Below are 18,684 nucleotides of genomic sequence, written 5' to 3' on the forward strand. Positions count from 1 at the left end.
CTGTATTTAATGACATAATACGGCTGTCCTGAATTTCAAAAACAGGTACAGTCGACATCAAATAGATAGTGACGGCCACTGTGGCCAAATATCCTTATTTCCATAGTAACAAAGGTGTGTTACAGCCACCTGGGCCGTCACTATATACTTGATGCTGACTGTACGTTGTACAGTCGACATCAAATAGATAGTGACGGCCACTGTGGCCAAATATCCTTATTTCCATAGTAACAAAGGTGTGTTACAGCCACCTGGGCCGTCACTATAGACTTGATGCTGACTGTACATTGTACAGTCGACATCAAACAGATAGTGACGGCCACTGTGGCCAAATATCCTTATTTCCATAGTAACAAAGTGTGTGTCAAGGGGCCCACTGACTATCAGTCCGCCGGACGATATCGGCCTGTCAGTTAGAACAAAAATTTGACAGTTCCGAGCAACTGACAGGCCGATATCGTCCGGCGGACTGATAGTCAGTGGGCCCCTTTACAGCCACCTGGGCCGTCACTATACAGGGCGTCCCAAACTTATGGGACATGAAGGGGAAGTACCTTAAATATCGTAGATAGTGAATTTTGCTCAAAGAAGACTTTATTTTTAAAAGTTAGTAATTCTGCATTCATAGATTTTCTAAAAATTACTTGCTTCGTCTGGGAATCGAACCGACTTAAATGTCAAAAAAAATCACCCTACTTTTATGATGCCAATCGAAAGAATAGCTAAAAAATAATAACTGCTTAAGTAACATAGTATTTTTCTCAAAAATGGACGGCAAAGTCGACGTTGCCGGTTAAAAAGTAGGTCGCGAAGTGCGTAGTTTATGGTCAGTCGAAAAATTAAAAAGTAAAAAACATTGCAGTCTCGATTTCGGGACTGCAATGTTGCATACAAATTCCATTATTTGTCGAGTTCCAAACTTTTTAAAAGTTGAAGTGGCCATATCAAATGAAGGCATAGGTCCATTAAACAGCCAAACAGATGATCAGTACTTATTATTACAATGTTGGTACCGCGACTATTTTCGTGTCTCAAATAGGTTGGCGTATTTTCAGCAGAAAAATACACTTCTATTTTTAATTAAAAAAATAAAAAGGCGGCAAAGCAAATCTTTTTACTTTTTTCTGTGAAAATATATACATAATAACGTTGCTTCTGTAAAATATTTCTATTATATTTGTGTTTATTGCGCCATTTTTGAGAAAAGCACTATATATGACTCGGCTGGAAGGCTACTTGCAGGCTTCGGATTCAATTAAACGGACTCCCAAGGTCGTCCGTTTAAAACGAATCCTCAGCCAGCAAGTAGCTACTTCCGAGCCTCGACAATAATGTACTATTAAAAGAAAGGAACAACGTAAAACGATTGAGTCAAATTTCAAGAAAGTTATTTATTGCCGACGATGACGTTCGAAAAGTAGCGATATTATATCATTCCAAAGATAGCATTGATTATTCTTAATAAGTACCCACTTCATAAAATACTAGCATAGTTTTCCTTATTGTAAGTGCACGTGTAGACAAAATGATAAAACTTAGTACTTCAATATGTCCTCTGTAAGCTAGACAGAAGGCAAATTTAAAACAAAAATAATGTTTTTGTTAAATTTGAAAATGGAACAGTTTATGACAGCGTTTGAATGCATACTTTTTAAGATATTTTAAAAAGAAGTATAATTTTTAAATGTTGTTCTTAAATTTGAAAATGGAACAGTCTGTGCGAGCGTTTGTTTTTCGGATATTGATCTGTTTAGTCTTAATTCACTTACACAAGTGTTATTGTGTTAATTTATTGCGAACATGGCATATCAAGTAAGTGTTGATCTAATGGAAGCATATTTTTTGAACGATAAAGATATCTCTAGAAGTTTGCAGTGGTATAGCGTAAAATATCCTGATAGACAAATACCGTCTCGTAAAGTTTTGAAAAGGCTTGTGAACAATTTGAAAACTCTGGGACGTTTCGATAAACGCACAAGAGAACCACAGAAAGAAAACCATACGATCAACGACGAAGAACTTGGTATTTTAATTTACTTTTCGGCTTTTCCGAAAGCATCGGTGAGAGAAGGAGAACATGAAATTGAAGTTTCGAAAAGTAAAATACACCGTGTATTAAAAAAACACGGTTTCAAGAGTTATGTTGAAGGACGATTGGTTTAAAAATTACTTCTGGGCGATACAGAAAGGAGAAAAAATTTCTGTCTTGATATCCAGGCACGCTTGCTCGAAGATCCAAATTTTTTGGATAATATTATTTGGACAGACGAATCTTACTTCAGCAATAACGGTATGTATAACCGCAACAATAATCGTATTTGGTCTAAAGAAAATCCCCTAAGAGTCACTGAAACGAATAACCAAGTGCGTTTTTCACTCAACTGTTGGTGCGGACTTTTAAAAAACCGGGTTTTCTTAATCCATTTTTACCAAGGAACCTTGAACACAGAAAAGTATTTAGGAATACTTCAAATTTTAAGGGATAAGATAAGAAATCTTTCCGCGGCGGAGCAAGAAAACTTATTTTTCCAACAAGATGGAGCTCCGGCTCATAATAGTCGGAGAGCAGCAGAGTTTCTAAATGAATGTTTTCCTACATGGATTGGTACAAATGGACCGATTAGATGGCCGGCCAGATCCCCGGACCTTACACCATTAGATTTCTTCTTTTGGGGATACGTGAAAGATATGCTATACAAAAAGCGATACGAGAACGTGGGCGAGTTGCAAACAGAATTGTGCCATATCACATCGAGTGTTCACCATAAAATGATAAGAAAATCAACAGGCAGCGGGCTTATTAAAAGATTGGCGATTTGCGTAAGACAAGAGGGATCACATTTTGAGCATTTAATTAATTAATTTACAAAAAATACCTACTTAATTGACTACGGCAGGTTCATGTATGTTTTTAATTTGAATAAAATGGTTAATTTTACGTTGTTCCTTTCTTTTAAAATACTATGTTACTTAAGCAGAGTTATAATTTTTTAGCTATTCTTTCGATTGGCATCATAAAAGTAGGGTGATTTTTTTTGACATTTAAGTCGGTTCGATTCCCAGACGAAGCAAGTAATTTTTAGAAAATCTATGAATGCAGAATTACTAACTTTTAAAAATAACAAAGTCTTCTTTGAGCAAAATTCACTATCTACGATATTTATTTTAAGGTACTTCCCCTTCATGTCCCATAAGTTTGGGACGCCCTGTATACTTGATGCTGTACTGACTGTACACTGTAGGTACAGTAACTTAAAACTGTACCCGACACCCGACGAGAACATAAATAATCCTTTTACTCTAGATTTCACGCAAGCTTATTAACATTATTTAACCTTTTCGACGCCAATAACGCATATATCGGCACCGCAGGTCCAACGCCAAAGACAGATTAATCGGTCAAAGACCACAGAGCAACATAGACCTACGTGCATGTGCATAAAGTTCAATTTCAATTTTGACACTTCGGTGACGTGGCGTCTGGATGACTGCTTTTGTGTTTGGCACGGCGTCGAAAAGGTTAATGCCATTTGGTTTCTCGCAGTGAGCAAAATGTGACGTTTTCAACCAAAAGGTACCACATTGTCGGCTGTCGATAAGGTTGATTCTAATTGAAGCTATATGGAAATAGCGCCTTACTGACAAGCGAAAACAAGTACCCTTTTGGTTGAAAATGACACAAATGTGGATTTGCTCAGTTTTTATTTTAAGCAGCGAAGTGCCCTTGTTCGAGCTGCTGAGGTAAAAATATAACTACTTGTGCCTATTGGATGCTCCGCGTGAGTTCAATGCCCCATTGCCCAAGGGCCCCATTTCTCAAACCAAACGATATCACTACACCTTATAAAACAAAGTCCCCGGCTCGTCTGTGTGTATGTTCGCGATAAACTCAAAAACTACTGAACGGATTTTCATGCGGTTTTCACTTATCGATAGTGATTCTTGAGGAAGGTTTAAGTGTATAATTTGGTACCCGTGCGAAGCCGGGGCGGGTCGCTACATCGATTTTCACTGCGAAATCAGTGTTAGCAGTTGCATAGGCTAAATCATATTTATGTAAATATATAATTTTCATTAAGAGATATATGAAAAATATTTCTATCATCAGAAGGAACTGGGCTGTAATATATGATCATTGTCAAGAGGGCGCTGTTATTCTCATGTATACGGTGACAGTTCAGTTTAGTATGAAAAAATGAGTTCCAGTGAAATTCAGCAACATTGCGCGTGATCCATGCGTGATCATATATTACTGGTCAGGCTTTACACTATTTGTGAAACACCTATGATAAAGTTTTTAATATAAAATAATTACAAACCTTTTTTATATAAATTAAGTAAAATATAAATTAAGTAAAATATAAATTAAGTAAATTTAATATAAATTAAGTAAAAAATCGGAAAACGGATTAGCTTTACTATTGAAATAATATAAAGAAACAATTACATTTTATCTAATTATGTATAAAATAAGATGTTTTGATTGCGTAGGCTGCATCCTACACTATGCATTTAAGGGTTAATATTATTAGTGTGTTGTCATGACAACCCCCATACGATTTGACAGTTCTTGGACTAATAAAATAATACTAGAGACCCGTTGCAGCGTCAAAACGCCGCTAGAGTATGGTTCTAAAAGTTAGGTTGCCTGTCCACTGGAGCGGAGCGGTAAGCGGGGAAAAAATCCAGCAATAGAATTTCATTAAAATTACAGAGCGGAGCTTTTATGCCATTCAATCGGTGGATTTTTCCCGCTCCGCTCCTGTGGACAGGCAGTCTAAGACTGAACGCTTAATGAAATAAAAAAAACTCTAGAGCAATAAAAATGGGTACATAAAGTATCCTATCAAAACATTACATGTAAAAAGATTCATAAAATGTTCATTCATTCAGGCATTCATGTGCTGTTGTTGGTGCTGTTGTTGGTGCAGTAGTTTTGTTTTCCAAAGGGAAAAAGTAATGAAGTAGTACTTGTACTTTTGGTAGAAAGAAAAGATCTGCATGCGAGCACTTCATTCTCGCAGCTCGGCCTTCGGCCTTCGCTGGGTTTCTGCGCGTTGTTTTCTTGTCTTGCCATTTGGCTCTCATGCCTAAAATTTCAGAGCTAATGTATAATTTTATATTTTCAACACACTTGCTCAAAACGACGTTTTTATTCCACCGATTTTTGGCTCATAATCCTAGATATTATAACACTCATTTTTTAGGGTTCCGTACCCAAAGAGTAAGAACGGGACCCTATTACTAAGACTCCGCTGTCCGTCTATCAGTCTGTTCGTATGTCTGTCACCGGGCTGTATATCATGAACCGTGATAGCTAGTCAGTTGAAATTTTCGCAGATGATGTATTTCTGTTGCCGCTATAACAACTAATACTAAAAAGTACGGAACCCTCGGTGCGCGAGTTCATGAGACTGAAGTTTACAAACATTTTACAAACATTCCGTGACATCCGTGTGTGGGCTATAACAACGAAAATCGAAGTTCAAAATGCGGGCATCTTTCTCTGTCACTCTAATTACGCCTTCATTGGAGTACCTAAAAGAGAAAGATCCCCGCAATTTGCGAATTTCGGTTTTCGCGGCCCTCTGACCTAATAATAGACATAGTATATACACGTATATAGTTATAGACATGAAACCGAGCGACCAGGGGTAAGAGAAAGACATATTCATGTATTGACAGTTTCGTGTATGGCAGCATAATCCTTCTTCTCTTTCACTCTTATAAATTTCGGTATTTCGCCATCGCCTCCTTGCTATGATGCCATAACCCGACCATGACAAAATGCCCGGTCGGTGATAAAGACAGAGCATGGCACTATTTTCTCTTTCCTCTTATAGGAATCGCAATAAGACTATCTTTCTCTATCAAAGAGTGTCAGGCCTATGGATGGTATAGAAAGGATGCCAATCTCTTATGGCAGAATTGTTGCAAAAGTGACAGCTTTCAGCTTTAAATAATAGTTCCTAATCACTCCGGTTCATCACAAATTTTGTAACCCCAGTAAATTCACTGCCATCTGTCGACACACTTTTAAACTAAAAATGAAAATTTATAAAATACGATAAAATGTATTTAAATATAGATAAATGATTTTTTTATTTGCATTAATTATTTTTATGATTTTGACCCATGCTCTGTCACTGATATGCGTTAAAATTGTTAAATAACAAACGAAACCGTCAACGCCATCTATACGACAGTTGGCCAAAACCAGTAGCGCCCTCTGAACGAGAATCAAAATTTCTTGGTTTTCGAGGCACGTTTTTTCCTTAGACTGTATCCATCTATTACGGAGTTATATCTATCTTTGGTGCCGTCAAAATATCTTTTTCTAGCTCTCAGCATACGGCGGCCCACCTTAAGCGCCTAACTCATTACCGCACCGCACCAAGGTCATTGTGCGATGCACCTATAAGTAAGAGCGAGAAAGAGATAGTGCGCAAGGTGGTCACCGTACGTACGTTAAGGACGCAGCTTTAGGTTAGAGCGAGAAGGAAATATTATAGCCGTATTTAACGGACTATCGTAAAAGCCGTTAGAGACTACTACACCTCACCGCGGCCTTGGTGCACGTATCGATAGTGTGCAAGTTGGTCACCGTACGTACGTTAAGGACGCAGCTATAAGTTAGAGCGAGAAAGAGATATTTTGATCGCACCAATACGGCTTTTCGAGATATTCTCTTTCTCGCTCTCACTTATGTGTGTGGCGCACCAAGATCGCGGTGCGGTGCGGTGCGGTAGTCTGTTACAACTTTTACACACGATCACACATATGCCGCACCGCACCAAGGTCGCGGACCGATGCGGAAAATTGGCTGACCGCTTACCTTAAAGATCCGACATCATTTAACATCCTCATAAGAACAATTCTCGCCGTACGTGCTTTTTGAAATAAATATAGATGCTTTTCCCCAGCGTTTTGTATGGTTTATGGTGGCCTGGTAGGCTACAAATTCTGTCCCTCACAGGCGCACGCGGTAGGCCACTAAACTTCTATAGGATCCTACCTTCAATGTGCCAAAGCAACAATAAAATAAACATGTGTCATCTTGATGAGTACGATGTGGATGACACATGTCTGACATGTTTGTCAAACACAATAATAAAATTTTATGTTATTTTAATATAATTTTTAGTGTGCTGTATGCATGTTACAGTCTCAAAACAAATATTTGAATGGATACTGGATACCTTACATACATTGGATACAGGTTCGAGTTCAATTCAATCTCAAGTCAGAACAAAGGTCACGTGGTATATTTTTTCAAATTAACTTTTTAGTACTTTATCGGGAAAAAATCAAAAAACTAAGAGCTTATTGCAAATCTGTAGCATGAGACGAATCGAATGACATAATTTATTAAAATCGAACCATAACTGTAAATCTGATAGCCATAACAGCCATTTTAAATAGGTATGCGAAAAAAGTTTGCATATATCAAAGATAGATATAACTCCGTAATAGATAGATACAGTCTAAGGAAAAAACGTGCCTCCAAAATCACGAAAATTTGATTCTCGATCAGATGGCGCCACTAGTTTTGGCCAACTCTCGTATATAGGGGGTTGACTGTTTCGTGTGTTATTTATAATTTTAACGCATACCAGTGAAAGAACATGGGTCAAAATCATATAAAAATAATTAATGCAAATAAAAAAATCATTTATCCATATTTAAATACATTTTAACGTATTTTTATAAATCTTCATTTTTAGTTTTAAAGTATGTCGATAGATGGCAGTGAATTTACAGTGGTTACAAAATTTACTATGACAGTACCGCTCTATCTTATTATATCCTCATTGCATATATCAACATTTTTAAAATGAAAACAACCTGGCAAGTTAGAGTATTGATATAATAGTCCCCTTAAAACCTTAAAAGTTGACACAATATGTTTACTGTCATTCATTGTCAACAAACTGAAAATCATTGCGGATATTATGTTGCCCGTGTGTTGCCCTCAAAAATAATATTTCATCATGCTGAACAACTTACTACAAGTTTGAGTGCAATTCATGTTTATTATCATTTGGTCATCTTGACGTCTTGAGTCAAAATAGGGATCACATGTCACGTGGTCAAACTCACAAATTAATTTTTCAGTACTTTTTCAGAAAAAAATTAAAAATCCAGGAGTTTTATTCAACTCTCCAGCATGAGACGAATCTAATGACGTATCATTAATCAAAATCGGACCATAACTGTAGATCTGATGGGATATACAAAAATCGGCCTCGCGTAATATATATATAGATTAGTCTAATATCGTTCGAGAAATGGGCCCCTGTTAACTTCTATTAGTTATGTAGGCATAGAAAGAATCTAGTGCATATGTGCTTTTGTGCAATGCACACCCAAAACAACTCGCATTGAACTCACGCGGAGCATCCAATAGGCAGTACTTATAGGTATATTTTTACCTCAGCAGCTCGAACAAGGGCACTTCGCTGCTTAAAGTAAAAACTGAGCAAATCCACATTTGTGCCATTTTCAACCAAAAGGGTACTTGTTGTCGCTTGTCAGTAAGGCGCTATTTCCATATAGCTTCAATTAGAATCAACCTTATCGACAACCGACAATGTGGTACCTTTTGGTTGAAAACGTGACATTTTGCTCACTGCGAGAAACCAAATGGCATTAACCTTTTCAACGCCGTGCCAAACACAAAAGCAGTCATCCAGACGCCACGTCACCGAAGTGTCAAAACTGAAATTGAACTTTATGCATATGCATGTAGGTCTATGTTGCTCTGTGGTCTATGACCGATTAATCGGTCTTTTGCGTTGAACCTACGGTGCGTATATATCGGTCATTGGCCTCCAAACGGTTAAAGTTACCTTTTTCATTCAAATGTCATTTTAACGTGCAGGGCCTAATACAAGTTCGAAATACTTAGATTAGTATAGCGTCATCTTTTGCAGCTGTCAAATTGTGCTAATGTGTTTTTGATCACGATCATGTTTTGTTCAAAAACTGATGAGAAAGTTGCATTTTATCCACGAGATTTTGTTGCAGACTAATCCTATGCAAATTTTGAGTTGTTTCCTTATGCTGGCTGGTAGAATTAACTTTAAAATTATGATTTTGAATGATAAATATTTAATAACGTTAATTTGGATTTGATTTAGTTTGATATTTTACAGTTAGTATTTTCCTTGCGTTGGTGTGGTGAAAATTTTTGTGTTTCACTCGGTGGATGTGTTGGGCAAAAAGTAATTTAATTACTAATTAACAATTGCAGTTACAATTAGTAATGTTTTTTTTTAAATCACATGTAAAAAAAGTAATTGCGCCTTTAATTTACAATTGCAAAATGTAATGGTTAATAATTTTTTTAATTACATTTTGAAATTAGAAATTAATTACTTTACTCAATAACGATTTATTTTTTTGAATACATGTTTTCGATCATCTTTATTTCCAAAATCATATTAAAATTATGGATGAGCTTTAAATTTGACTAACCTTACAATATTTGACTTTTTGTATTAAAAAAACATAAAGGAGTATTTTTGCAAGTTTTTGTACAAGCGGAAATAATACATAAATAAAAAACCGTTTTATGTATGGGAAATTCAAGGATTAAAATGTAAAATTTTTATACCATCGGGTTTAAGTTAATGTATAGAATAAATGACAGTAAGAGTGAATGTAATACAATTGTTCATCTTTGTCACAGAATAAGTAATGTTTAACATTCAGTAATTGAGTAATTTAATTTCTAATTAATGTAATTGCATTTCCAAACTACATAGGAAATGGAATTGCATGTAATTAAATTACAAACAATTTAATTACATGCAATTAAATTACACAACTTGCGCCCAACACTGCTCGCTGGCAAAATCTGTTTAACCCTTGTGCCTTGAGACCCTCGCAGCGCTCAAGATTCTACTTTTCGAACCACTCGCTACGCTCGTATATTTTGTATGAGGAAATTTCCCGAGTGGGAAAATTAAGTGCTTCTGTATATTGATCATATTTTTATTCAGCTTTTATAAATCTCTAATTCAAATCTTATTTCCAATACTTGCATTATATCTTTATATTCTTCCAAAATATTTTCGATTACATTTTTCCAATAATCCCGCTTCGCCATTTCATCTTGAATTTGTATTTTCAAATGTTTCAATTCTGTAAAGAAGTAAAAAGTACCTAATTAAGATTCAATACTTTTTCAACCGACTTCAAAAGGAAGTGGTATTTTTACTTTTTTAATGGTGATTGGTGTGTGAGTAGTAATGGTAATTTTTATTACTCGTATTATGGGTGGTTTTATACTAACTGTCGCAAACTCCGCATGCAATGATGTGCAGCATTCGCTTGAGGTCGACTTCATCTTGGCAGCTGCCGACGTAGAAGAACCGCACCAGCCGCGGCATCAGCTCAAACACGCGCCGCAGCGGGAATACCGCGAAACGCCATTGGTGGATACTCAGGGCCGCTGCCGACAACAGCACACCACGGATAGAATGTGGTCGCGCTTTTATCGCTTGGCGTGTCATGTGTCACTCTCGCTTAATGTTAGAACGTGATACATGACAGGCAGACAGACAACAAAGGTTATTACGAGTATTATATTACAGGGTTCCTACCACCAAGATGTTGTAGGTACTTAGGTATCGGGACAGAATAAGTGTTCAGAATGGCGATGCTCCACCACCACCATAGACAGATAGACAAAACCTGATTTCGATTAGCAACACTATAGTAAGATTGTTTAGGACTAATCCTAAGTATATTATTATGAAATAAATAAACTTAACTAAACCTACCTACCTACCTAGAGTGCTCGCATAATTGAATGCGAGATGGCGCACGAGGCAGCTCACGTCAGAATCCTGTCTCTTGGACTGCGTCAGGTCTATTCCGAGCTGAAAGTGCGCCTCACGCAACGGGATGCTGGGAGACAGGAAACGACGGATGTCGTCGTAGTTGCGAATGCGGCCTGAAACCACCAGCAATGTATGTAAGTAATAACTGGAGCGAAATATATCATCAGCTAAAACGGCGGGTGCGGTCGCATGATCCTGTTCCGGCCACTCTCGACAAGCTTCAAGACGCCATTGTTGACGAGTGGACTTACCTCAAAAACGCATCGTGGCACTTATGACAGTCATGACTGATCACATGGAAGCTATACTCGGAAGGCAAAAGGAGGCAGCACTAGGTTTTAAGTTTTGTTTTAAGTTTATTTTTCCTGCATCTGTGGATTTTGTAGTTTTTCATTTTTTTTTAATTTTCACCAGAATACCTACACGTTTCCTTTTTCCTGAAAAGGTGCGATTTTTTGACGCTGAGTGTTGTAGCAGCAGTAGCCTTATTTATAGTAAGCACCGTAATGGCTCATTTAATACTGTAATCCAGTAAATTATTTGATATACATATTTGTTAAACTATTCCACGAGTACCAAGTGGCGCTGTCTGTGACGCCTAGAAAGTTATATGTTATATCTATACGATAATATCCAGACACTTGGAAGCCTTGTTAATCGGTTCGATTACGCCTACACCGATAGTGTGAAATTAGTGTGCTAATTTAACTTAGTGTTGTGGTATTGTTTTAGTATGGGTGCGTAGAAAAGATGCATTTGTAGTTTAGTTTCTTTATATGTGTGCTACCATGGGGTAGGGGGATGGCCCTTACGAAAAACGGCAGAATTTTTTGAAGATGTAGCAATGCGCCGTTGCGTACTCCATTACTAATTCCTTCAAGGCTGAATAAGTAACATCTTTGTATTTCTAGTCCGATCATGATGAAAATTAATATCGGAGATACCGATGAGGCCAAAAATATGGCCCGCTATCTTCAATTTGTTAATTTTGCTAATGCCACAGATTAAGAAAAATTCGGCATAGGTAAATTAATCGCGTTAAAAAATTGTTATCTGAGGAATCTATCAACAGTGGTCAACGACGTAAATCGGACCAAGCTAACTCTGCATGGCATTTGCAATGACAGTGTGTCGATGTCATCATTAATGTCAAATTTCTATGAAAATATGCCCTTTATAATGTGACTGGTTCACTTTGTTCTGTTCTAGCTAATCGATGCGCGGCGCAAGTAAATAAATTCAGCTTAAACGAACTCCCATTTGACTTCTCTTACTCCCAGCAGAATAAGTAGGTACATTTTCAATTCAAAATCATTATTAACGACCGACTTTTATATCTGCCTATTTTTACCCGACTGCCAAAGGAGGAGGGTAATGTTTTTCGAGTGTATGTAAGTATGTATGTATGTAAGTATGTATGTCTGTTTCTTTGTGGCCTCCTGTAGCCTAAACGGCTTGATGGATTTTGATGTATGAGGTATCGTTAGATTCGTCTTGATCACGGGAGTATCATAGGATACATTTTACCCCGAAATTCCTACAGGAACATGTTAATTCTTCGTCACGACGACCCCACGACGAAAGTTCTTTAACTGAACTTAAACGTTTGCGAGACTTTCAGCAATAATGACTTCAGTGCCAATAGTCCAGATTGGCGGTAATGAAGTAATTATCACTGATAGTTGGTTGTATGGGGACCACTCGCGATCCAAGGTCAAATACCCCCTCGTTCTTGTTAGGATCGTAAGGTATAAACTGCAAGGAACCACCTTGAATTTGGTCGTCGTCATAGAAATACAAAATTTTCGTTAAATAAAAACAGCTAAAAAGTTATAAATAAAAAAATAATTATTATAAAAAAAACCCCGACTGCACACTAAAAAGAGGAAAACAAGCCCCACAAGATTATTGTTTAATCAAATGCTAAAACCAAGCTATGGAATACCGATTAAACAATATAAAATGCACTATGAAATGTGTTCGTAATCGATAGTTAAATAAATAAAAACTTATTCTAAATACTAACTAAATATAATTTATAAATGTTGATGGTAAGTATCGCAGGCGGGGACCAACTTGACCGCCACCAACGAAAATACCTACCTAAGTAACATTCTGCTAAATAGTGAATTTAACAACCAACAACCAAAATGACTATAATATAAGTAACCCTCTGTTGGTCCCCGCCTGCGATACTTACCATCAACATTTATAAATTATATTTAGTTAGTATTATTAGTTCTAGTTATACTTAGTTCAGCAGCCTATGCAGTGAGGAGAATCAGACAGCTAACAAACGTAGAGACGGCCAGGCTGGTATATAGGTACTTTAGTTACTTCCATAGTGTTAAATCGTATGGAATTCTGTTGTGGGGAAAAGCGGCAGACATTCAGACAATATTTGTGCTGCAAAAACGAGCTGTACGTAATGTACGTTCGATCTATGGACTGGGCGCTCGAATATCCCTAAGAGAGAAATTCAAGGAAGTTAACATTCTTACCGTTGCATCTCAATACATACTTGACAATATTATATGTTCGGAAAAACATCCACGAATTCAAGCTTAACAGTGATATCCATAACTATAACACTAGAAACAAACATAAACTTGCTGTGCCCGCCCACCGCCTCCGTAAGGTTAGTACGTCTTTCGTCGGGAACTGTACACGTTTTTATAACAAAGTGCCCGCTGATATAGTGAATTTGCCACATAACAAACTTAAGTCACATGTTAAGCGCTGTTTGTCAAGTTAGGCGTACTATACTGTAAACGATTTTATAGACGATAAAGATCCCTTCAAGACAGTAGCTTGATCTTGATAGTATGATAAAATTTAAGCAATATTTGTTTTGTTTTAGTCTTTTTTTTCTGTGAATTGACCATACTAGTGTCAGAGGCGTATTTACATATTTGGCGCCCCGGGCCATTGGGCCTCTGCCGCCCCCCATGACCCATGAAACAAACACAAAAGCAAAATTTTTTCTTAGTGCAATTCTGCAGAGCTTGGAATCGAACCTATAGCCAATTGTGAGCGATGCCGACGGCCGAGCTCTGCATTAGGCCGGAGACCCGGAGCGTCCGATAGCGGTGTGCTGCCCTGTGAGGCTGAAGGCCGAACTGCAGAAGCACAGAGCTTAAAGCACTGGTCATGTCTAAGGGAGCCTGGAAGGCTACGAATATGATTAAAGTTTTCTGCGGGCCTAAGATAATTAAAGGGCGATCTTCAGTGGAGCTGAGCTGGGACAAAAACCTATGGCCAAGACAAGCTCTGCATAGTGCTAAAGTCCCGGATCGTCCAATTGCGGCGCTCTTCCGCGCAAATCCAAAGGTCGAGGTGGGAAAAATCAATGTTTGGGATTGTAACAATGACCACGTTAAAGTGACACCAAAGGCCGAGCTCCGGCCACCCATGGACACCCATGCAAGATCGAAGACCGAGCTGGAGGAGAGGAGAGCTATTGGAATTGGCTTGGAACTTGGAACCAATGTGATCTCGGCTCTCCTGCTACTCGACCTTTGGCGTTCGCTCAAATTAAACCGAAGGCGCGACTTGCTGGAAATTCAGGAATGCTTCGGGTCTTCTGGGAAGCGCGACGTTTAAGCTTTTCAGGGCTCGCAACCTGACCTTTTAGTCCGCCATAATGTTTATGAAGGTCTTCGTTTTAAAGCCAGGTCGCAATTCTTAACCGATTCTCGTAAAATTTTGTGACCAGATTCTATGATTAAATAGATTTTTTTGTCGATCCTGCAGTTTTAGGATATGTTTCAAAATGCGAAAATTGGCATAAAGGACTTAAAAGCGCCAAAAGCGTCTATCTATAAGCGCCAGCTTAAGACCATTGTGAGTTGACTGTGATAACGACTCAACGAACTAAGTATTTTTCACGTTTACGTTTTCTAAGCTTAACGCGAGGTCTACAGCTCACAGAGCCACTAGTAATAACATTGTAAATTGGGTCGTACCTATAATAGCGGCTCTGCAGCATCTCGGCCTCACGTGCTGCGCTCCCTTCGGCATCCTAGGGTCTTTAGTTCAATACCCTGCTTGCGGTCCGTCTGTTTGTTTTTTTAACTATACACCCTATGTTTCCCTTCGGGCTCTGCTGTCCAGTATCTCGGTCTCCTGCCTTGCGGTTCACCTTTGAAACAACTAACCATGTCGTGTCGTTTCCGAACTCTAATTTTGTAAGTTCTCTTTCAATATGATTTTTGCGTATATTGATCAGTGTTTTGCTGAGTAATTAACCACTAAATGAATGATGCGAAATTTAATACCCACTAAAAGAACGCGCTTTGTTTTTTGTGCTAGGCTCCGACTGACCCGTTCGCCAACTCCCTGGTCGCCTCTGAATTCTATACTCAATAATTATAGTGTTAATAGTGTACGGTTTTCGGTTAATGTCGGCGTCAGCATCTGGACGCCGTGCGCCACAGAGGTACGGACGTCGTACACGATGCCTTTATTTACCGTAGGAAGTATAGAGACTGCTGACGCAATGGCCGGCGTCTAGACGTCGCTCACGGCGTTAATGCCGACGTCAAGCATGCAACGTTAGGCCCTGGTCTGCAACAAACGTCGTACGCCGCCGCGGCGTCTGGTGTGTGAGACAGACCCCTGTAGTGCATTTCCATAGTAAGCATTTGTACGTCGCCTACAGCGTCACGCCGGATGCGACCTACGGCGTTTGTTACAGACAGGGTCAAAAAGCATTAACGGAAGCCCGCGGCCTTAGGGCGATGTGAAGAGCGACGTCACAGGGCGACATCATGAAAACTCGTCGACAATCCGACATGGGTAAAGAATTAAGGTAGAAGGAAAAGGGGCGCAAACGCGCTGTAAAAAAATTGATGTGACTACTGGCAATAGACAACGGATAGTTACTTACTTTAAATTAAATTATGTCTAGTACCAGTAACACCACAAAAAAAAATTATTGGGGCGCCAATGAGGCACCCGAAACTGAAAGCCAGCGGCGGCCTGCGCCGCCCCCTGCAGCCTGCCGCCCCGGGCCATGGCCCCCTTGGCCCTAGGGTAAATACGCCCCTGACTAGTGTCCAGTTGAACTGACTCAAGAGACCATCATGTTCTTGCTTGAATGTATTATTTTAGTTAATTTTAGTTTTGGACACTTAGAGACCTTGTACACCTCTAAAATTCTATTTTATTTTATTTTAATTTATTTTATATGTAATAATACCTATATTTTTTGATGATCTTTTTTTTAAATTTATTATTCATATTTTATCTCTGACACCTAGAGACTTTTACATTTCTAAACAATTTTAGTAATTGCCTGTTGTTTGTATATTTTTTATTAGTTTTCTTTTTTTGTGTAATTCGACATTTAGACTGGATACATCTCTAACAAAGTATCTAATATTTTATTGATTCCATATTTATAATTGTTTTTTTTTTTGTAAATTTTGGTTTTGTATTGCTTGTAAAAATTTACATGTAAAAGTGCCCCTGTGGCCTATTTGCTGAATAAATGTTTGATGTTTGAGTATTTAGAATAAGTTTTTATTTATTTAACTATCGATTACGAACACATTTCAATAGTGCATTTTATATTATTTAAACGGTATTCTATAGCTTGGTTTTAGCATTTGATTAAACAATAATCTTGTGGGGCTTGTTTTCCTCTTTTTAGTGTGCAGTCGGGTTTTTTTTTTATAATAATTATTTTTTAAGACTTACAGAAAGTCATGAGCAAGTAGAGATCTGAACAGGTGGTGGCGACCCGCCTCCAAGCCAAGTCGGGGATGACATAGCCACCTGTGCCCAGCGACTGGTCTGCGCGCCCGGGAATCTGGTCTTCCCGGCACATCAACTAAAATCATGTGCTTTATAACATTTTAAATTTAGTCAATAGTAAATGTTAGTAATCTTCAAGAAAAATATCTTTAATTTCTAATTATTATTGAATCAAAAAAGCATTTTCATTTGGCTCTATTGAGGATAAATGCGCAAAGCTCAACGCAGTAGGCGCGGTGACCGTTTAGGTTACAGATTCGGGTAGTTCAAATTCCAGGTCGAATTGCGTACCTGTAATCGCATATGGGGCCGTTTGAGGACCGTGATGAGGGAGATGAGCGCGCCGCCCGTGGCGTCGGCGAGGTGCGCGTACTCCAGCGCCAGAACGCGCAGGTTGCGCAGCTCGCCCAGGCTACGCAGGAAACAGCGCCGCGTCTCCGGCCGTGGTATGTATTGCCCGCTTCCTGAAGGTCCATTTAAGTTTCCTTTGTGAGTTTGTCAATAACTTATTTATGTTTCTGTTCTAGGTTTTCATACATATTTAATTCGCCTCCGTAAATCCCTATGTTTAATACGAGTAAAGGTAAAGGTATCGACTTGATAAAGCCAAAGTGTAGTTTAACGCCAGTAGATGGAGTTTAATTCTCACTTCTACTGCGCCTACTCAGCGTCTCGTTATCGCGAATAGAAAATCCCACCAAAAACATTACATGTAAAAAGATGCAAGTGTCGCAACGCAATTCTTCTAATTATAATTCTTAATATGCTTATGTGTAATTATGTGTAATGCTCAAACTGCATGTGCGATTAGCGTATTAAAAATTAAAGATATCTAATATTGATACGGTTTTAACACCCCCTGGCACTGACTAAAATAACCGACTTGGTATCACATTACATCTCAAAACTTTTTTGTAGTAAAAGAATTGCGTTGCGACGTCAGCTACCACTTTCATCAAGGCTCATACCATACTCATACCCATCTCACACTAGGGGCATTTCACGTCAAGCGGGTAGCAAAAAAATTATCAGGTTCTGGATTTTGTTCATAGTTGGATTAATTGGACCTATATGTGAACTAAAAAATTTGGCATCATTACTATTTTAATATATTGCTTCGTTAAAAATTTATACGCATTTAAAAAACTACAAAATTTGAGGAACGGATTTAAAAAAAAATATTGCAATTCTTTCAATGGATTTAATAATAGCTAAATAGTGATTATTTGAGAATATTAGTTGATTTCCTTGAAAAACAATATTAAAAAAAAAATTTTTTTTTCATATAACACCAACCGCAACCGCATTTTTTAATTTTTTTTATTCTTACACAATAATGTAGCTTATGGTGTATTAATGTCCTATAATTTTTTTTATAACGGCATCTCGATTGGTTTTAAAGATTCATGAAGTAATTCGGAGGTACTGCGCGACGCTCCGTACTGAGCGGTAGTTCTATGTGGCAGTATTTAATGGCTAATGCAAGAAAATACTCCAACATCGAATGTTTAATCGTTTTATCTTACAGGTTTTTTTACTTTTGCTTAACGGAATTAAAGCAATAAAAAATATTTCATCGGTTAAGATGTATAAAAGCAAATCATGTATTATTCAATCGTGCCTTGTAGCGCTATCTCTGATTTTCTGTACGTCGCATTCTGAGTTCCTCACATTCTGAGTTCGTCACTTTCTGAGAAAGCCACTTTCTGAGGACGTCACTTTCTGAGTTCGTCACTTTTATAGCAAAGTAATATTTAAGCGTATACCTGCATGAACAATGGATACCAGCAATCATATTAGCTGTACGGCATATGGCCGCTTTTATGTATGACATACAGGTTGATACAGGTGCATACAGGTAGATTCGTATTTCCCTTCAATGGCCACTAAAAAATAACCTGTATGTCATACATAAAAGCGGCCATATGCCGTACAGCTAATATGATTGCTGGTATCCATTGTTTATGCAGGTACGAGGGCTGTTTCGGAAATTTTTAGCTAAACAAAAACTATAAGGAATATAATAAAACTTTATTTACAACTTTTCAAAGTATTCCCCTGCTACATTTATACACTTATG

General features: G+C 38.0%; 1 protein-coding gene across 1 annotated transcript in view; it reads right to left on the bottom strand.

Moving 5' to 3' along the window:
• Window positions 1-9,982: 9,982 nt before the first annotated feature.
• Window positions 9,983-18,684, bottom strand: part of LOC134755103 (uncharacterized) — a 29,293-nt gene continuing 20,591 nt past the window's right edge. Inside the window, exons 6-10 of the mRNA XM_063691581.1 lie at window positions 16,896-17,068; window positions 16,548-16,680; window positions 10,796-10,960; window positions 10,298-10,456; window positions 9,983-10,146 (exon numbers count right to left, since the gene is read on the bottom strand). Coding sequence (XP_063547651.1) covers window positions 10,001-10,146; window positions 10,298-10,456; window positions 10,796-10,960; window positions 16,548-16,680; window positions 16,896-17,068 — 776 coding nt within the window. The 3' untranslated portion in view covers window positions 9,983-10,000. The remainder of the gene's footprint in view (window positions 10,147-10,297; window positions 10,457-10,795; window positions 10,961-16,547; window positions 16,681-16,895; window positions 17,069-18,684) is intronic.

This window comes from Cydia strobilella, chromosome Z (assembly GCF_947568885.1).
Source record: "Cydia strobilella chromosome Z, ilCydStro3.1, whole genome shotgun sequence".
Lineage (NCBI taxonomy): Eukaryota > Metazoa > Arthropoda > Insecta > Lepidoptera > Tortricidae > Cydia > Cydia strobilella.